This window comes from Ixodes scapularis, unplaced genomic scaffold (assembly GCF_016920785.2).
Source record: "Ixodes scapularis isolate PalLabHiFi unplaced genomic scaffold, ASM1692078v2 PGA_scaffold4__175_contigs__length_147842914, whole genome shotgun sequence".
NCBI lineage: Eukaryota > Metazoa > Arthropoda > Arachnida > Ixodida > Ixodidae > Ixodes > Ixodes scapularis.
Genome location: NW_024609879.1, coordinates 108,739,830 through 108,759,882, shown reverse-complemented (window position 1 = coordinate 108,759,882; position 20,053 = coordinate 108,739,830). Strand labels below are relative to the sequence as shown.

At 41.9% G+C, this 20,053-nt stretch overlaps 1 protein-coding gene across 1 annotated transcript in view; it reads right to left on the bottom strand.

Moving 5' to 3' along the window:
* The window catches only part of LOC8052696 (disheveled-associated activator of morphogenesis 1), a 40,602-nt gene extending 22,391 nt beyond the window's left edge, over positions 1-18,211 (bottom strand). Inside the window, exons 1-13 of the mRNA XM_029972493.3 lie at positions 17,948-18,211; positions 17,643-17,732; positions 15,013-15,081; positions 12,819-12,907; positions 11,078-11,213; positions 9,862-10,059; positions 7,201-7,415; positions 6,254-6,320; positions 5,142-5,259; positions 4,214-4,343; positions 3,063-3,189; positions 1,486-1,608; positions 161-341 (exon numbers count right to left, since the gene is read on the bottom strand). Coding sequence (XP_029828353.3) covers positions 161-341; positions 1,486-1,608; positions 3,063-3,189; positions 4,214-4,343; positions 5,142-5,259; positions 6,254-6,320; positions 7,201-7,415; positions 9,862-10,059; positions 11,078-11,213; positions 12,819-12,907; positions 15,013-15,081; positions 17,643-17,732; positions 17,948-18,181 — 1,777 coding nt within the window. The 5' untranslated portion in view covers positions 18,182-18,211. The remainder of the gene's footprint in view (positions 1-160; positions 342-1,485; positions 1,609-3,062; positions 3,190-4,213; positions 4,344-5,141; positions 5,260-6,253; positions 6,321-7,200; positions 7,416-9,861; positions 10,060-11,077; positions 11,214-12,818; positions 12,908-15,012; positions 15,082-17,642; positions 17,733-17,947) is intronic.
* Between the last annotated feature and the right edge of the window lie 1,842 nt (positions 18,212-20,053).

Here is a 20,053-nt window from a genome sequence, read left to right as displayed (position 1 = left end):
TTAAATTTTCTTTTCTCCTCTCCGTTTCATTGAAACTAAGCCGTGTCACCATAGTGTAGCATGGAACTTACTGCAATATGTAAGTCTAATCGTGTGCTCCTAAGATGCTACAGCAACACAAACGTGCTTGCATTTTTTACTCTAGAAACTTTTGGGTTACCTGGCAAAGGCGGGGGGGCTGGCGGTGGAGCTCCATTGGACGGAAGTGGTGGTGGGGGCGGTGGGGGAGTGGAAAACGACCCTGTGTAGGAGGCAGAGCCAGCTCGTAGGCGTGTCTCGTCCGACACACCATTGCGAAGACTTCCGTCCCCAAGACTCTTTTGCCGCCGCTCGCAATCCAACTGCCACCGAAACCAAGAAAAAAAAGTTTATAAATGTCGTGAGTGGCATTGCAAGCGACCGCCGACTGCAGCGCCACGACGCGCCCACGCACAGAGTACTCTCGCCCCGGGGGGCCAGCAGACGAGAGAACGGCGCAACCATGCAAAGACACGGCTGTATGTCGCTGACCGCACGTATTGCCTTTAACCCGCAGTCAAACATTTCTTGTTATACCTGAACAACAGCTACGACAATAAAGCGACAGGTAGAACCTGTTCATAGGATTATGAGGCTATAATGTCTTTGAAAAGCCTTTACTGTAGCACTAGTAAAATAAGATACCGAGCATATGCTTATGTCCTAATGAGCGCCCTCCGGCTACTGTTCAAACACTTGGTAAGTCAGCAAAGGACACACTAAGTGCCCATTCCAGGCTTTTGAGCCTATGTTGCTAACCGAAACGCACTTTCACGTCAGCAGCTTCTCCGATCACACTAATGCAAAGTGGTGAAGCTTGACACACGAGCGCCGGTCAAAGTGGTGAAGCCCACCTTCTCATGTGCCCCTTGTGCACTTTTGCTCTCAGACCTAACAAGCCCCCATGCCGATGTTTTTACAAAATTATCTTTCATTTTTGTGTGGGCGCTTGCTTAATATATTTAAGTAGCCCTATGGGTCTACCACAGTACAAAAGATAATAAGCTTCTCCTTAACGTCAGATCTGCTGTCGCATCAATTGACAGAAAATGACACAAAATTTCTCATAAAAACATTTTGACCAATTTTTGGCAGTCTGTTGGTTGCACCTTCCATTTGTTCTACGAGTAGTGCAAGTGTACAATTAGACCAATCTGTAAAACTTTCAAATCATGGAAGTTCAAAAGCATCTCTAAAATAATTTTAGAGATTTTTAAAATCTCAAAGTTACTACTACTACTAAATATATGCTTTTGATTAGTTGCTTACAAAAAAACTGTAGTCTGTGTTAGTGCGATGCCAACAGGTCCAGAACAACATTTCTTGGCATTTCCGAGGAGAGAAGGAAAGCGCATGCACAGCCTTAATCAGCACTCCAAATGGGAGGGGGCATGCGTGCCCATACTGTTCACTGCATTGCCCAAAAATAGTTGTCCCCGATTATACCCAGCTGGGAACTGTACTCACGGCCTGAGTGATTTCTCGTATGCGATACTCCAACTCCTCGATCTTTTGCTTGTCCTCCAAATGCCCGACCGTCTCTCGTTCCAACTTGTCTTTCGTCTTGGCCAGTGCTGCCTGGAGATCTTCCTAGTTGAGGGAAAGTAACCAAGACCGTTTAATATAAAGTCGGGGTGACAAGGGCATAGAAAAGTGTGGTACAATGTTGCACAACACTGGCGAACATCTCTTCTAAAACAGCATTAGAACAGTTTCAAAGTGAAAGACCAAATAACTTCACAACATCTTTAGTCGTACTTTTGAAAGAAAGATTGGCCCGAGTTGAAAACTTTAAATACCAAACTCTGGTTTGCACTGGCTGTACATCTTTATTGCAACTAAAACATTGCAAAACTATGATGTCAAAGTTTTCGAGTTAAACCATTATCAAAAGATTGACCGTATTTGTTGTGCTCAATATATGTTTTGCAAAGGAACATACGGTATTATATATTTCATGTACAGCGGTAATCACACTTGCCCATAACGCGAGAGCACGTGGCTTTCTCCGGTGAGCGCTATTTGGTGGCATTCATGACAACTAATATAGTCACGCAGGGGAACATGAAACAACCCGCTCTATCGGGGCCACGGGGGCTGTCGGACGCGGGAGGCTGTTACCTTGCTCTTCGCAAATGTCAAAGCCTTATCAATAGAGAACAAAAAAATTAAACCTGAAGGTTTATTAACAATGTCACCATCAAGAAAAAATAAGATTGCAGGGTTGTGCCTTCAGAATTTGCCGGCGGCCCTTGAATGAGTGGGTAGGACACTCCTTGAGCGGAAGTTGCATGTTACACCATGTGACTAGTAGATTAGTTTTCGCGAATGCCACCAGTTGAGCGCTCGCCAGAGAAAGCCACCTCTTCCACGTTATAGGTAAGTGTGATTAATTAATGCTGTACACGAAGAAACAGAACGAAAAGTATACAATCTTCAGCTTTAAACCTACAAAGCCAAAAGAGGGCTCACAAGGTAATTTAAGAGAAGTGGTAATATTGCTAATAACTGCTCATTTTAAATATGATTTGAGGGCACATCAATTTTTAATATTTTTGTGAAAGTAATGCATGCCATCTCCTGCCGAGTTCTTTGCCTGCAAGCACTGCTGCACTGCAAAAGAGTAGCAGGTTAGAAGACTAAATCAAATTGTTCCAAGGTCTATGGAAATGCTGCCTGCCAAAATGACAAAGATAGCCCAATGGACTTTTATAAGACATTAATGGGACATTACAACATCCCAGCAATATTCCCAGAACCATGGGCATAGTTAGATTTTTTTCAGACACTATCTTAATGTCTTTCTTATGTTGTGGACAACTTTCCGATATATTAGATACTTGAACAGTCATCTTGTCAATTCATCAAAACTCTGCAGTGTATACCATTGTGGAGAATAGTATTTCTTGCCAGCATGCTATATGTTTAACACGGTGAAAGGTTACAACTTCAGTGTGTTCATATCAGGTCTGTATGTCTCCGATTCTCTATGAAGTTATTAACAACTTATTTGCTGCAAGGTGTTAGGGAAATGAAGATAATACCTTTTCCTGCGTGCTTTGTTCAAGCTCTTGCTCCTTCTTGACAATCTGCGTTGCAAGATCGATGTTTTCCTTCTCAAATCGATCAGCATTCTCCTTGGCAACCCTCAGTTCTTCTTCTGTGGCAAGTCTGGAACAAAGTCAAAACTTCTTAAATATTATCCACCACTTTAAAAAGGCTGAGAAATGCAGGGGATCCACATGACATGAAACCCAATTTTTATGTTTGAAAATATTGGCCAAAATCCAAAATTTTGGCACTAGCCTTCTTTTCAAAAATAAGTGACAATAATAAATTTATAACACTGATAGTGTTGGTAGTAATAAAGACAATACTTTTATAAAATTTCTAAATAACTTATATCAATAATATAGTTTGAAGCAATGTTGGTGATGGAAAAGCCTGTATGTATCTGTTTTCAGTATCCTTTCTCGTCAGCTCAACCCAGCAGAACAGAAGGCAGCTGCATATTCAGTACATAGGGGCTAACATTTACACAACCATGTTAAAGTAGTAGCAATCACGTGTTCCCCGCATCCCTATCTAGGCCTAGCTTAGGCAGGCCATGGGACGTCGCCATGGGGGGCGCGTCCCGGATGCGAGAGCGAAGCCGTATCCCCTTGTGGACGACTTTCCCTCGTCCTTCTCGGTGATTTGCCGAAGGCACACCCCTCGGGATCTTGACTTGGACGTGTCCGCCCCTCCGGGGAGCCAACCTACATTCGACCCACCCCGGGCGCGTCCATTCCCACAGGCTATATAAGACGGCCCTAACCCAACGGGCAGGACTCTCGCTGGGGGAGGCTCTGCTCGACGGAACCTTCCTTTCCTTACTTGAGCCTCTCCCTCCGTGATACTGTCAATAGCGACAGCGCGGACTACGACTGGCGATCCTGTCAAAAGAAACAGCGCCGTCATCTCCACCATTGTTGGCCCTCGGGCAAACGTGTGGCGTTGTCGTGAAATAAACAGGTCATTATACGGACCCAAGGAACCTTCTGTGTTTCTGAGTGGTACCCCACAAAGGGGAAACCCAAGAAGTCTATAAAATTAGGCTTCTGAAAATCAAATACTACCTGCTTTTAGACATAGTAGCATAAAGCATCAAATAGCTCAGATGAGGCACAGCTGCATATGAACTATAGGTACTTACTCTTTGAGTATTTTTGAGACGTTGATGTCAATAACTGCAATGTCATGATCTTCACCCTTCTCTCCTTGTACCACGATTTGCTGGACAATGCGGTCAAAAAGGATCCAATGCTGCGGTGATCCACCCAGATCTGGAACAAATATGTAAAATCAGGTAACCATGTGCTTCATGTCAGCAAATAAAAAAAAGCGAAGGCTGCTGGAACACCTTCTTTCCTATAGTATAAATCTTTGAGCTCAGATGAATTGATGTTAAGGTGCCATAGCTTTAGGACAATGCTTCTATGTGTGTAGCTGAAAGACCTGTGAGTGTGTAGCCACCTCCAGGTTTCTCTGTACACTTAGGGGTTTGATGCTGCAGTGAGATCAAAATGGAATATTTGTTCATTTTTGATCTTGCTTTTGTGGTGCACACTAAAAGAGAGTCATCACAGTTATCCTACTCTAGACACGGCACAACTATTTCATAGAAATATTTTACCTGGGAAAGTGAGAATCTAAATGTATCCTTTTTTATCTAAATACACATTGGCTCCAGATGGCATTGCTGTCTGATTTGGCATCCTGCACTTGTTTTCAATATTGCAGATAATGCTTTAGTGTATAGTACAGGTTTTCAAACCGACTCATGAAAGATTTGTATATTACTGGACAGATAAAAATATTATTTCCATAGAAAAACATGTCTACATTCTTTTGTATCATCCTCGGGTGACAAGGAAAATAAATAAAAACTAAAATAAGATAAATTAATGGTTGTTCCAACATAGATCTTTTAAAATTGGGATATATCAGGGCAACTACCAAATTGGCGAAATTGTGAATCGATCCTGATTGGCTCAAGCTAGTTTTGCTGCTTTTCATCTAGTACCTACATCAAGAGCAATAAAAAGCTACAACTCTTATTGTAATAGGTGATGAAAACTCACATGGAATTAGCAGGGTATGATGAAGGAGTGAAAGGAAGTGTGGGTAAGCTGGCGTGAGCGAGAGCTTCTTGTTCACAGCCTCGACCATGGCCGTGCAACTTTTGGTGTCCACGTGGGCCTGGTTGGAAAAATTCAGAGCAAGCAGACCATATTATGACAGGTTGTAATACTAAAAGAAAGCTCATGAGTATATATGTTAAACTTATTGCTGTACTTTCATTGATAGAGTCCTAGCATGGTATAGCAAAGCTTTGCATGTGTGCTCATCTAAAAGGAACTTTTTCACAAAACAGGAAAGTATGGTGGGAAAAACCCCATGTGCGCAGGCATGCCACAGCTACATTTTAAAGCTTTAGCTTTATTGAGCCAATCAGCCTCAGGAGCCGTGTAAGCGCGAAATGAATAGACCAGTCGGTCCGTAACTGCTAAGCGATTTTTAAAAACCGCGACCGGTGCCAGAGATTGAACCCTGGTTACCGGCATGGAAGCCAAGTGTGCTGCTGACTGAGCTACAAACCCAGCCCAGGAATGGGAGGAGCAGAAGCAGGTGGTGTAGAGCGAGTGCACAAAACGAAAAGGGGCGGAAAGGGCAGGAAAGCGTGCTTTCCCTATCTTCGGGTCCCAGAAAATTCAGCACAAAGGCTCTGTATCCAGGTGGTACTGAAGGGAAGCCTGTGCAGCGTCACAAAGAGACAAAGGTGTGACATAATCTGTTTCCATACAAAACCCTGCTTCAGGCACCACCTGAACTAAGAGCACCATCCACCCTATAGAGCTACTGCATTTAAATGCATTTTAAAGGATGACCAAACATGCAGCCAATTTTTTTTTTCTGTTTGTTTTTGCATGTCTATTCCATTAATTAAAAAAATATATTTAATTTTAAACGCTTATAGACGTGGCTCTCGTACAAGCTTATTTATTAATAATTCTTTACTTAATATTTTAGTGACGTGTTTCTTTGTTTTACTGTGCACTCAATTTTTCCATTTTTGTGACTAACTGCTTGCTTTTCAGAAAATCTTACAGCTTGATCTGTGTTACTACATGCCTTGAGCTGAAACACTGATAGTGTTTCATATGTGGAGTGAGGCTTTTGAACGAGATCTTACCATGTCAAACTTTCGGCCCAGCTCTTTTTCATCCTCAAACCGCACCATTTCAAAGATGTCAAGATGCCTGAAATAACATCAAGAGATAAAATGCTCGTCATTATGTCGCCGGGCATACTAGGCTTTTGCAGCAGTAAAACATATCTAGCCACATGCTTTCTTAGTTAGGTCGCTGGCCTTGGACATCTACACACAAACCATTGAAGTACATTTTCAGTAGATAATTTATCATTATAAACAGGGTTCCAGGAGATTAATCTTTTTATGTCCTGTCAGGTGATCATATCATAACTAGGTTTCAGTTGTAGGAAGCAAAACGGACTAATAATTAGTAAGTTCATATCAATAATAAATTTAATACCTATTTTAATATTTAATACTAGTGTCCTAAGGAGCTCAGCAGGACAAATGAAAAAAGGGTCACCTCTCTCTAATGTTATTTTATTTTAATCAGCTAATGAAAGCACACATTTATAGGCTACCGTTCAATGCAATCAGCTGAAGTATTAGTTGTCAAACCTAAAAGCTGACCAAACGAAAATTTGTCCTCACACTGACTCAAAAACAATCAACTCTGGAGGTAGGCTTTCCCTCACAGCCCAGTTGTACTCTGGTAAAGCAATATGAGTTGCTGTGCATTTAGAGAAAATGTGGGATTGCTGCTGAAGGAAAAGTGCCATTTTACACCTACTTTCATCATCATCTACACACTCGATGATAAAAATTAACTTCCCAAATTTGTTATAAAAACAAAAACTCGAGTTTATTTTTCAGACTTTTTTGTCCAAAATTTTGTATGGGTATTTATATTTTATACCAATAGCAGACAAAGTGACCTATATGGGCCCAAAATGCGTCTTGGATCGGATGGGATAATGTTGACTAAACCAACTTGGGGCCCCAAAACTGATCACCACGAAGGCTTCTCACACTGTGAAAGATCTTACCTGTCGAGGGTCGCGTTCTCGTGGCTTCTGAGCTTCTCGATGGTGGGCTGAATTCCAAGCATGAGGAACTCGTAGCGGAGGTGAAGTCGAAACTCCCAATGGTCCTGGCCTGGACCATAGTTGAGAATGGCATTCACAAAGGACATGATGGCAGTCTTCAGGTTCACTTCGTCCTTGTAGATACCCGTGCTGCGATCCAGGTCGTTGAGAACGGTCTGTGGAAAGATGATGAAATTGACCCATTACACGTTAGTGAATTTGTTTATATACTGGTCTATTTATTTTAAGTACTACCGTCCTTTCATAAGAAGCCTCACAGAACCGAGCTTTTGAAGTAGAAACAATAAAGCCAGTGATATAAAATGTCTTTTACGAGTTCCACATCTTTATTATCTGGGTAATCATGCGAGGCAAAATTCATGAAAATTTTTTATGCAGCAACAACATAGCTGCACAGTTCGTTAGTTAGGCACATTGTAAGCCATGCAAAACTTACAATCATTCCGCTTCATGAATATGAATTTCCTTTTAGGTTTTGTCAATGCCCATTTTTTGTTTTGTCATATGCACATTTTTTGTTCCATTTGCCTAATTGGACCTTTGAATCTCTGTTTAGGTAGTTGTATTGCCATTTCTCGTAATTTATAATCCAGCTCATGTTTCTTTTATTCCACGCCCAAGTTGTAATGGCACCTGATATGTCAGAAAGACAACTGAATGCAATAACAAGCTCTCAAACATTTATTTTTAGTCTTAAAAACCTCTAACATGCCAAAAAAAAATTTTACATGCTAGGCATTAAAATGGTGTATCAGGACATCACCAAAAAATTGCTTCGCTTTATAGTTGCATAGTTTTTTTTATAAAAAATAGAAATACGAAGCCCAATTCAAAGTGCCCGTCAGTGCACTGTGACGTAACAATGTACCGGAAGATGTGAGGGCGGTCAGAAGGGAGGCATTGTCGTAAGTCACATGAGTTGTATCACTCCTCGTGCTTACCGCGACCGCGTGTAATTCTTTTTTATATTTTTGTTATTTTCTGCATTTTCGCGAGCAATCCAAGCAGACAAGGATTCTTTTATTTGCTTTTCATCGCCTAATGTTGCCGTAAAGGTAGAAGAAGAAGAGTCAGTGAACCTAGTAAACAAGTTCTGCTCATGTTCTAGTCAAAACACATACTTTATGCTCGACATTTACTTGTACTTGGTACACTCACCAGTTCGTATTCTCTAGACGGTACACATCTTCAGCCTGGAGAGTATCCGATAATTTAACAACCTTGGTGTCTGAACCTTCAGCAATGCGGTCGGGCGTGTCGTATGCTAGCAAACCTAATTTCTGCAAGCGATCTAAATTTTTTTTTTTTTTCAAAACTCGATTGTTTGTTTTGTGTTCAGTATGGCTCTGTACCATCGGACTGATGGAATGCACTTATACACTGGTTTGTACTCGCAACGCTTTCATCATTGACCTCCATCACATCGATCCACTGACTGATCGTCCTCAACTTTTACAGTACGCAAACTAACCAACGGTGCAGCGATAAAAAGCTAGCGAAACTGAAACTTCGTATTCTACTCGTAAAAAAGACCAGAATAAAAAAAATAAAAAAAGTCTTAAACACGGTCATGGAGAGCCTGAGGAGTGGAACTCACGTGACTTCCGGTGAACCCACTTTTAGTGACATAGGTCGATGCCTCCCTTCTGACCGCCCCGACACCTTGCGGTACATTGTTACGTCACAGGGCACTGGCGGGCACTTCGAATTTCTTTGGCGTGTCAGGGGCCCTTTAAGATGTCAAGGTAAAACAAGTTGAAAAATATTCTATGATCTTCTACCAAAGATATGTAAAAAAATTTAATTAGCACAGACACACCTATCGGTGGTCAGCATATTGCAAGGTCGGTTTACCATTACACGATATGTACAATGCAATAGAATTTGCCAAGCACTATGTAACAGGGCTACTAATATTTTCCAAACTAAGAGCAGCACTAGGTCACAAAAGGTTTCCGAAGAACTATGATGGATACCTTTTTACAGGGTATCTCAGTCATAGGTTATGAATAATCTGACATAATTTGTTGAGTAACATAAATTTACAATTCCAGTACAGGCTAAGGTTGGTTTTTCAGTGCGACACTTGTGTAGGATACTAACCACCTTGAGTCTTACTGCTTCGTCTGTAATGTTTTCACAACTAGATTAGCCAAAGGACTAGAGAAACTTCAATGTTTTGTAAAACTAAGCTTGAGAACCCATTCCTGTTTGTCAGCTTTATGTGTCGGGCTTCGTAACAAAGTGAACCACGAGAAGACGTCAGTTGCCCCTGGCAGCACACATGCTTTAGCGGACGTCCTCAAGATGTCTCAACTTTCTGAAGACATCATGGAGATCTTCACAGACACTTGCACCACCTGGGAATGTTGTCTTGTTTTCTTAGGCATGTGTATACACCTATTTTAGTGCTTATCACCCAGGCAAAAAATGCAGAGTCATAGGGTTGCCAACGCATGCATGGAGTCTGATATTCTGCGAAAAAAATCTACTTTACGTGCTCAAAACGTTCCCCACAGCCCAGTAGACAAGGATGGCATTGCGCTGAAGGTGAATATTGGAATGGTTCGTAAACACCGAGATGTTCATGATGTAACATACCTGAAACCGTGTTCGTTCACAGGCATGCTTCTGGAAGTGCAGCATGGCTTCCAGGACCTTGCGATGTCCCCCTGGCACCAGGCACATGGCACCGAGGATCTCGAGGACTGCAATCTTGGTCTTGATGTTCTCAGTGCTCAAACTCTGGGCGATGGTGTTGATGGCAGTCGGGTGGGCCAGCACATGGGCCCTGCCATTCTGTAGAATTCAAAGTGGGACTTGTAACAAAATAGTATCAAAGTCAAAGTTTATACCACACTCATCAGTGGGTGAATTTCAGAGTGCATAGGGAAATTAAGGCTATCCATAAAAGAATGATTGTTTGGTTAGCATACACCAAATTTATAAACGATTTTCAGCAAACATGTCATTTTTAGCGACAAAATAGACGAGTTCTTTAATTATTCCATGAATGCTTTGCCCGTAATATTTTCTTTTTATCTTTTGGTAACTTTTCTTTGCAAACACTGAAGTGCTGTCACAATTTATACAGAACGTTTGAGTGCCAAATGGCTTCAATTGTTCAATTGTTTTGGTGCTATAATTTTCAGTTCTGAGCACACAATTCTAAACCACATTGTCTTAGAAATGTTTGAAATAGCAAATAAAAGTAATAGCAAGTCTTTTTAGTTTCACTGTATATTTTGGTTCTCCGTCTGCCCGCAGTGCAAGCATGCTTGTACCTTAAGATGTTTGGCTCCTTGGTTGTTAATATTCACAAGAATCTGCATATATGACTTTTGCATTACCAGAAGAGAACACAAAAACAAACTTCCAAGGATGTAGACAAGTGTCTCACTATTGTCATATTTGCAGGCTAAGTGTATGTACCACTAAAATCACAAATTTTTCTCTCTATAACTTCACAGTTCTTTGCATAATTTATTAAGATAACATAGTATATTTCTCTTTCTCTAGGACAGTAAATTCATATGCTGAAAATGGTATTCTAAAGTATCAGCTTTAAATTCATGTTGCAATGGCACACTAAAGTAAACATAAAAATCTAGTTCAACCAGGTGGCACCAGTAAAACTTGCATCTTAACTTTAATTCTTAATAAGGCACATCGTAGTCAATGGGCTCTAGTCAGTTATTCTTAAGAAACTTTTTTTAAAAATGTATTATATCACTTGTACCAGAAGTTGCAAATTAAAATATCAAGCAGGGTTGCCTTTCATAATAGAAGTGCTTTTCAAGATCCTTTGCGATCTCACCGAATTGTTCATGAGAGCTTTGACACAGCCGATGAGGGAGGTGTGGATTGGGCTCTGTGCGGTGTTATAGTCCATTCCACCGAGGAAGTTCAGCAGGCAGGACATACCATCCTGGTCCAAGAATCTGGTCACGAAACTGAAAACCGAGAGAGAATGAACCGGTTTTTTTAGCCAACATAAACTTCAGCACCATGTCACCGGTACATCTCAAATTCTGGTTCAGCAGGCATTTTCAAACATTTACTCATCTTGATAGCAACGTTCGGTACTGAAAACAAAAATGTGGAGAAGCACCACAGGCATATGGTAAACCAGTTGTTTAATAAAATAGATTAATAAGAGCAGGCAATGATTATAGTGGAATCTTTCTATTGTGAAGCCAGATTTTTAAAAAAATGTCTTAATTACATTAGTATTTCACATCCTTGTACTGGTAGTACAAGCATATTACAATGACTATATCAGTCTTAACAAAAAAAAAAATTTAACGCTACTAGTCAATGGGCGACAAGACGCTAATTAGGAAGCTTCTATGAATAGTTGACAATTATGTCTTTTTGTTTACTTTTTTAAATTAAGCTCGCTATATATTTTCACCTGCACTTTATTTTTCTGCACACTCGTTACTCTAATGCTTTTGGACATGGTCACTTTGCTTTCTTTTCTTTGACATGTGCTTGTAATTGAATGTCCTCTGTATTACTTCTGTTACCACCTTAATGGACCCATTTAGTCCATACTGTCTAGACTTGTGCCCGTTACTTAAAAAATGTAATTGATTACAATTACAAATTATCGAGCCTCAAATGTAATGAATTACCGTTACAAATTACTTTTGCTGAAAAATAACAGACTACTTAACTCGTTACGTTACAAATTACTTTCACATTACTTTTCTCATGCAGATATAAATAAAAAAATTAAACATAAAATAGCGTAAAAAGACGGACACAAAGTAAACAGGACAAGCAATATCCTTGTTTACTTCTTGTCTCAGTCTTTTTTTGCGCAATTTTATATGTTTATCTAAGACGACCCAACTAGCCCAGCAACGTACCTTGCCAGGGAATAGAAACAATTTTTATGTTTTCAAAAATGTTCTGCAACACTGCGTTACATTTCTCATACGCCCGTATTATGGTAGTTCTTATAGAAATAAAATATTGTACCTAAGAGAAGAATGTAGGTGCACTCTGTTCACAAGCTGACAAGGCAGCGAAAGCTGCCACCACACTTGCCATCCCATTTGCTTACAGCAACCAGAAATGATCCCAGGTATTCTGCAGACAGCACACAGCTATGGCCGCCAGTAAATACTCCCTATAGTTGCATGCATTACTAAAAAATGTATGAGCGTGAGTGCTCGTTTTTGAGCTTTGGCAGCTTTGTTTGAGCGGATGGTCGCACACTCATATTGCTCCTGTTTCTGTATTGTGTACAATTTTTTTTAAGTAACAAGTAATTACAGTAATTTGTTACCAATATTTTGCAACGAAATTTCATTACAAATAACTACTGCTAAAAAGTAATGTGGCAATTACAACATTACTTGAAAAAATAAAGGATTACCTCCCAAGTCTGATACTGCCCATGACTGTATGAACCTTACACGGAAGTCTACTGCAGATGGCAGCCAAAGCACTTCACTTCACTGAAACTCTAGGGAATAGTGTAACACATATTACTGAACTAGAGTGTGATCCATGAAGCCAAAAGATGAACACCAATGCTCTCAAATGACCTGTTTGGTTGGGTCCGAAGTGCTGTCTTGAGGTTGTCTAAAAGCTTGGCTCGGGTGTTCACTTCTTCCTCCTCCCTGGGAAACAGAAGCTGGAATGAAAAAGTTTCATCAGACCTTCCAGCACCAAACTTTTCAATAACTTTACAGTGTCAGCTGTATTGGGCTTGTACTAAGCGAGTGTCGTGTTTGCAAAAATGAATGTGTTTATCGCAAGTGACTTTGGCGCCAAAAAGGGGTGAGTACCGCTGTTACACTGGCCCTTCAGCTGACAATATTTGCGGTTGAGCAGGTTGAGGTGCAGCGCGTTCGGCCAATCGCGATTACGATGCCGATCATGTGATGGCCCCCCTTGCCACCTGCTCTTTCTCGTCTTCGGCTCCTTCGTTCATTCGGCGCTCTAAGCCTTTGTGCGCAAGAATTGGGCGGCCTAAGCATATAGTGGAGCGGCCAGTGGCTGCTCGACGTCTTAAACGCACCCGTGAGAAAGAACATCGTCAATGTTTAGGCGTCAACGGTGTTACCCTGGGCGTTAGGATGGAGCGCATTCGACGTCAAGATTATGGTGTGCGTGAACGTTACCAAGCAAACAGTGGACATACTGGTGAGACCAAGCAATTTGTGCAGCGCCTCTGCGAAAACTTGTTTGGTGCTACCTGTTCTGTCTATGATCGGTTGTGGTTTACGCGAGACCTGGCATATTTGCCGGTGGCTTACCACGAAGTTCTTCAGTCGTTGTACCTGGACAGTGACCTGACTGCCTCCAAGGTGTGTGCTAAGTGCCTATGCAGCGTCAGCGCGTAGGCGTGTAGCACACACGTTGCAATCCTCGTGCGACGCAAAAAAAGTTGCATCATTGCACGACGCAACGTTACCAAAATGTCCATTCAATCACGACGCAACATCATCGAAATATCGCACCAGCTGACGCTGGTGATTCGTATGACGTCGCGTGATAGTCCACACAATTTTTTGTTACACAAGCTGGAATAACGTTATTAGTGTTGTGCGAATATTTGAATTTTAGAAGACTACCCTATTAGATATCCGCTTAAGGATATGAACTGCGATATTCACACTTTTCAAAGTGTTGATTGCGGCGAATTAGAACCATTGAGTGCGCTTCTCATTCAATGGTCGTGCACTGTGGGGAAGCAATACTCACGAAGTCCACAAGCTTTGCATGTATCGCTTCCCCGCAGTGCACAAGTGCTCACGGAGAAGCCCACTCAACGGGTTAACCTGCCGCGATTATGCAAGACCATGTGTTGTTCGGAGCGGTGTCTTGACAACTCATGTTCATCATTCGTGTTTTTTTTTTTTTTTTTTTTTTTGTCTTTTTTTTGTTAAATTTGAATTTGAAGAAGGAATAGTTGCATGCAGCAAGCAGATTTATAAACCATATCGATTAGGATAGCTATGACAATTATTTCGTTGACATGCCATAGTTTTTAAATATAGCTGTATTAAACTTGGCTGAGCTTAGAAATGGACAATTAGATGTCGGGAACCACCTGCACGAGTTCAGCTGAATTTTCATTTAAGAATTGTGCATGATATTGAAAGGCTTGGCGAAGCTATTTGATATTCGATTAAAAATATTCGGCGAAAATCAGCATTCGCTTCCAATTTGCTTCAAACTCAAAAACCTCTATTCACACATGACTAACCGTTAAGTGTTAATGTTACTGCAATGTTCAAACTGAGCGAATAAAGCTATGTGTTAAATCTGAGCATTACCATAAAGTTAAAGATGGACACACAATGTTAATATGTGTGTTCTATACATTATTATATTCAATAAAAAACTATAAAACATTACAAATAGAATCTTCAAATAATTAACGATAAAATAGTAAAAATGCAGAAAAGCCAGCGGAAGACTTGTCTATTATTAAAACATTGTGAGTGTATGTCCATTCTTTTTTATGCTTGCCTTGTCTCGGGTTGACGTTTAGGGTTGAAATAATGTTGGTGGAACATTATTTGAACCCCATGAACATATGCATGATTTTGAAACTTACCAGAAAATATTTGTGACAAATTTTTTAAATGGTGTAAAAATACTGGTTTTTAAAGGTTGTGCAAAAATAGTAAATTGGTTAGTTTGAACTCTTGTTCAGGTATAGCCTGTAAAGATACAAGAGTACATGGAGGACAATTCTCTTCTGTGAGGTCCCATGGGAGCACTCCTTACCATTGACATGGCATTCACCCGTTCGATGTAGTAGTCTGGGAAATGCGATGACGATGTGTCAGACTGTTCCTGCAAAGTCAATTGAGGATGCCTGTTAGAATGTCTAAAAATAGGGGTATTCACGGGTGCCCATAGCAGAGTCTGGGGTTGCTGAGCGCAAGTAAGCTTTCAATGTTTTTCAACGCGCATTCCACACCATTATGACTACCGTTTTAACAGCCTAAAAGTGTTTAGATCGTTCTAAACACCCGCTGTGAAAAGCACACTCAAATGTCGCGCCCGGTGAGTATGGAGTTGGATAATTAACTATTCATGTTCATAAAACATGTGGAAAGTAATAGTAGTGTTTACAAGAGCTAGTTTTTTTGCAAATAAAAAAAAAAGAAATGTGGCTAGCCTACTTTTTTTCTTTTGGTTGCCTTGAACTGACGTTTTAGTGCGACGCACTGGTGCTTCTCTGCACAGCCTGTGTGCTCCACTGCACACTTTCAATGCACCACTAAGGTGTAGCACGGTGGTTCACCTTATAGGGACAGCAACGTTTTCTAAAAGGTGCCATGAAATTAACTTCGGGCTGGGATAAATGATTTTAGATTGGGACTTTACTAACCGCATATCGTTTAGTGGGCCAAAAGAAAGAGGGTAGAAAGCTAAAAGCCAACTTTTCGGTACAAACTTTTGAAAATATAGCAGACTATTTCGTACCTACTTTCCTTCGAAAGCTCTCCGACTTTTCACTAGGATACATTCGCGGTACCCAAAACACGTCAGCCGACCACAAAACGTGTCAACCGACCCGAGCTCACGCATTGGACACGAGAACTACATCACTGGGATGTATGCGCTCGTCAACAATGCATTCGTAGACAAATGTTTCGATTCGCGTTCGTGGCCAATGAAGTGCCCCGACGGAACTTATCATCACTTGCGAATGACAAGTCCTATGGTGGGCTTAAAAAGCACAGATACGTTAACGTATAAGACATCCAGACATCCGTGTCTCGAATGTGGCGTGCCAGGCTATCTCATTAAATAGACTGATCTCACTAAGCGTTCCACGCATCCGTGACGCTGCCATAACTGTAGTTCATAGGATGCAGACGCCAGTTCACGAGACAGCTCATGCCGCCTGGTGCTCTGCTCGTGCAGAGCTCCAGCAGGGTTGTCGCACGTGCAGAAAGACTACAGCTCCCACGATGCACGGCGGCAGCGGTGGCGTACTTGAACTAGCTGGTGAGATCGGTCTATTGGAAGCCACGCTTAATATGAAGCACAGACGTCACGGTGACTTGTGGTGTAAGCACTAATTACGTAACGTGGCGTAAGAAAACAGGGCTGTGTGAACCAGTCCTCAAAAGCGTACGAAGCCCAGCTTGAGGGCTCACCAACAATAACATCCGTACCTCTAGAGTACAGATACTTTGTGTCCGTTTTGGTGAGTGTCCAAGCGGCACCTCGTCTGGGAATTTGAATACTGATCAGCGTCCCTTTGGAGACTATAAATGTTCTAGGAATAGCAAGCAGATTTAAAACAGTCTGCCCAAATACGGTAGGAACATGAAGCAGAAATTTTTTACCGGCAACCTCCTCGCTATATGCGTTGGATCCCCCGTTTGCAAATCGGCCGATGTCGACTTTGTTCTCTTTTAATCATTCCGAAAGTCGCAAAACGCGGCAAGCGTAAAAACAAAAAAAAAAATCTGAGCGGTTCAAAGGCATATAAGAACAGGATCGAGAATGAAGTCAAAAAGAAACAAAAATAGAAAACGATTGCATACATGACTGCGACTTTTTTCTTCATCTCTTCTTCTTTATTAAATGACAAAAAAAAGAAGAAAAAAAGGAATTGGAGATGTTGGCTGCCGTGAAGGCATGGCAGAGAGAAACGTTCATCGGAAAGTTTCTCTCTGCATTGTGCAAACTGTAGAACATCAATCAAGATGATTTAAATCGCGATTTAAACCACGCCTGTTTTACTCTGATGATTTAAATCATACTTTGCCCGTAAAAATAATTCTGAATATATATATTTTTTTTTTTATTTCACGCTCGTTTAGTATTTTACGTTTTTCAATGGCATTTTTTTTAGCTTTCTTCCTATTATTTGCTTTCTTGGTCAGTTATGTAATGTCCCATCGCAAGCAAATCATAAAGCAAGAGAAAGGTAGAGATTTTGCTCTAGCATGCCAGGATTTACAAAAATTATAAGTTGTAAATTAAACTGCACTTATTTTTAGTAATTATTTTTTTCCGCATTTTTTAGTGATCGAACGTATTAAACAATTAGTCTGATGTGCTTAAAAATGCACCTAGTGATAAGGGATCACTATACTCTGCCTAAAGTAATTTAAATCTAATAACCTAATTTAAATAAAAAGAGTTCATTAAATAAAAGAAATCGGATGTAAATAAAATAAATCTGATTTCAATCAAATGCACCCGCTTTATTAGATTTTTCTATTCTAAACAGTTTATATTTTTGACTCATGGCATTGTGTCAGATTCAACGGTTGACTAATCCAACAAGCGCGTGGTTTCTACCGCCGTGTATGCTTTCGCTTTTTTTTTTTTTTTTTTTTTTTTGCCTGAACATAACGCGGTTATTTCGACTTTTTGACGTGGGACCTTACCATTTTTTTGCTGAGATACAGTTGCCACTTCTTCTCCGATGGAAGGTTGAACATGACCTCCTTCTTTGCCGCCGTGAGATCAAGTTCATCCTGGAGGTGGGGTGCAATGAAAAGTGTTACCTTACAACTTCAAAGGAAGCGCCAAAACGGCCGCCAACAAAGGCTCTTTCGGACACCTTGATTTGCAGAAGATCTATAGCAATGAGGCCTCGTTAGTTCGATAAAAGTTTATGCACGCCCCTTCATGTCTCGGCTGGCCCCAGCCGGCCTTGGAGGTCGCGTTTAATGGAGTCACGGCCACTTACGACCAGTTCGGCGAACTTTGCGTTCAGCTCGGTCTCGTCCGGAAGCGGGTGGGTGGGCGTGAGCAGCGGGGGCGGCGGCAGCGTGACCACGCCGTTCTCGACCACGTGGTAGGTGATCTCGGGAGGCTCGTCGGGGCTGCCGGACCAGCAGGAGCAGAGGCCCCCGCCGCCCGAGGCCCCGCCGACGCCGGCCCGAGTCCCCGCCGAGGCACCCCGGCGTCGCCGCACGGGCATGGCCGGCAGTCCTCCCGGCAACGATAACACCAGTTGCTGTAAGATAAGGAAGAGCCAGATGGTTAACCCCACATTCTCTTTTTAATCGCCAGTCATATTGGGTGAAGAGAGTAAAACAAGTGCTCTATAAAATGGGCCACGTTGACCTATTGTAACTGATAGGATGAAAATGACAGCGAGGTCTTTCAGTTGTCCCGCCTGCAGCGCGAGCTTTGAAAGCATGCAATGTGACGCTGTTTCCCAATCCCAAAATGTTGTCCGTCCGTGCATTTCCCGCTAAATTTAGCGGGGAAAGTGCTGTCACGTGACATCATGCGACATACATTGTGGGGAAATCGATGGCACGTGACATATACGTCGACTCAGTTTCCCCGCTCAATTTAGCGGGAAAATACACGTTTTGTGGCAAAAACATTTTAATTTAGCCAGAAATTGACGTCACTTGAAGTGCACATCAATCCGCTAAATTTAGCGGGAAATTTCAAGTCCGGTGACATACACAGCAATCCAGCTTCCCCACTAAATTTAGCGGAGAAATCGACGTCACGTGACGCATTCAACCATTCAGTTTCCCCGCTAAATTTAGCAAGAACAATATATGTCACCCCCCCCCCCCCCCCCTCCCCTCCTAGCAACGCTTCCTAAATAACCCTGGTTACGTTGCTCCCGGGGTGTTTCACAGCATGTCATGCATAGGGGACATTGAAGGTGAAGGCTGAGCTGCCAATTATTTTATCTTCAGTATAACTTGCACGCGCATCCAAAGCACGGCGGAAGGCAAACCCGAGTCCAGCGCGCACTCTGTCCTCTGCCGTGCTTTGCCTGCGTGCGCACGCTCGAAAGCTCACGAAACGCCGAAGTGCTATATAAGGCAAGAAGCTTGCGCTGGATATGGGATGGCTAAATGACCTCCCTGCCGTTCTAACCCCATCGCTGATTATAGTCTGCTGCAACCTAAGATCTGCAAAAGAACGTATAAATATAAAAGGTTAAAACCGCGAACTGAAACACGTATACGACAAGGACAGGCGCCTGTCCTTGTCGTACGTGTTTCTTGTTTCGTCCGTGGTTCAGTTCGCGCTTTAACCTTTTAAATTGCATGAACCAACTACACCCAACCAAAGTTTTATTGCATAAATATAGCACGCGCTCCTTGGCTTCTGTCGTGCACCTTCTTCTCGCGTGGCCCACCGCGAACCCCCCCCCCCCCCCCCCCCCCCCCTTTGGTGACGCCACTGGCGCTGACACCTCAATCCAAACTTATAATGTTTACTTGAGAAGAAATGCTTGCAATGCGCGAACGGTGCACGCACACGGGTATATCAAACAAAGCCCTTTTTACGTGCACATAAATAAAAGTATATTGGTCCTAGTGAAAAAATGAAAGCCCCTCCCCATTTCCTTTTAATAGTGACGATTACACAAAAAATGTGCTCACGAGCTACGTGAACATGTAAACAAAGCTCCATTCGACCTCTATCTGTTACGCTCAATCTGTCACTGTCATCGCTCGAACTTGTCATTCTACAAATACTGACTGCAGAATCATGGATCTATTAAACATTGCGATAGGTCCTTGCGAAACGATAAATAACTATAAAAAAGGCAAAGATCTAATCAGTTACTGTTCTTATTTTATTTTATTTTTTCATCGGATGGTGACAGACAAACGTAGAACGTCACAACGTAGAGAACTAAACTTCATTACCCACCCTTCAGATTTTTTTACAAAATCGCGCAAACGCCGACCGGCCGCTAGATCAGCGCTTTATCGCGGCGTGAAAGAGCAAAGGGCCGCCCAGACTAGCGAGAAAACGCGCCCGGCGCGCCGATAAATCGGTTAAGCGGGAAGATAAAGGGCGTGTCTCTGCA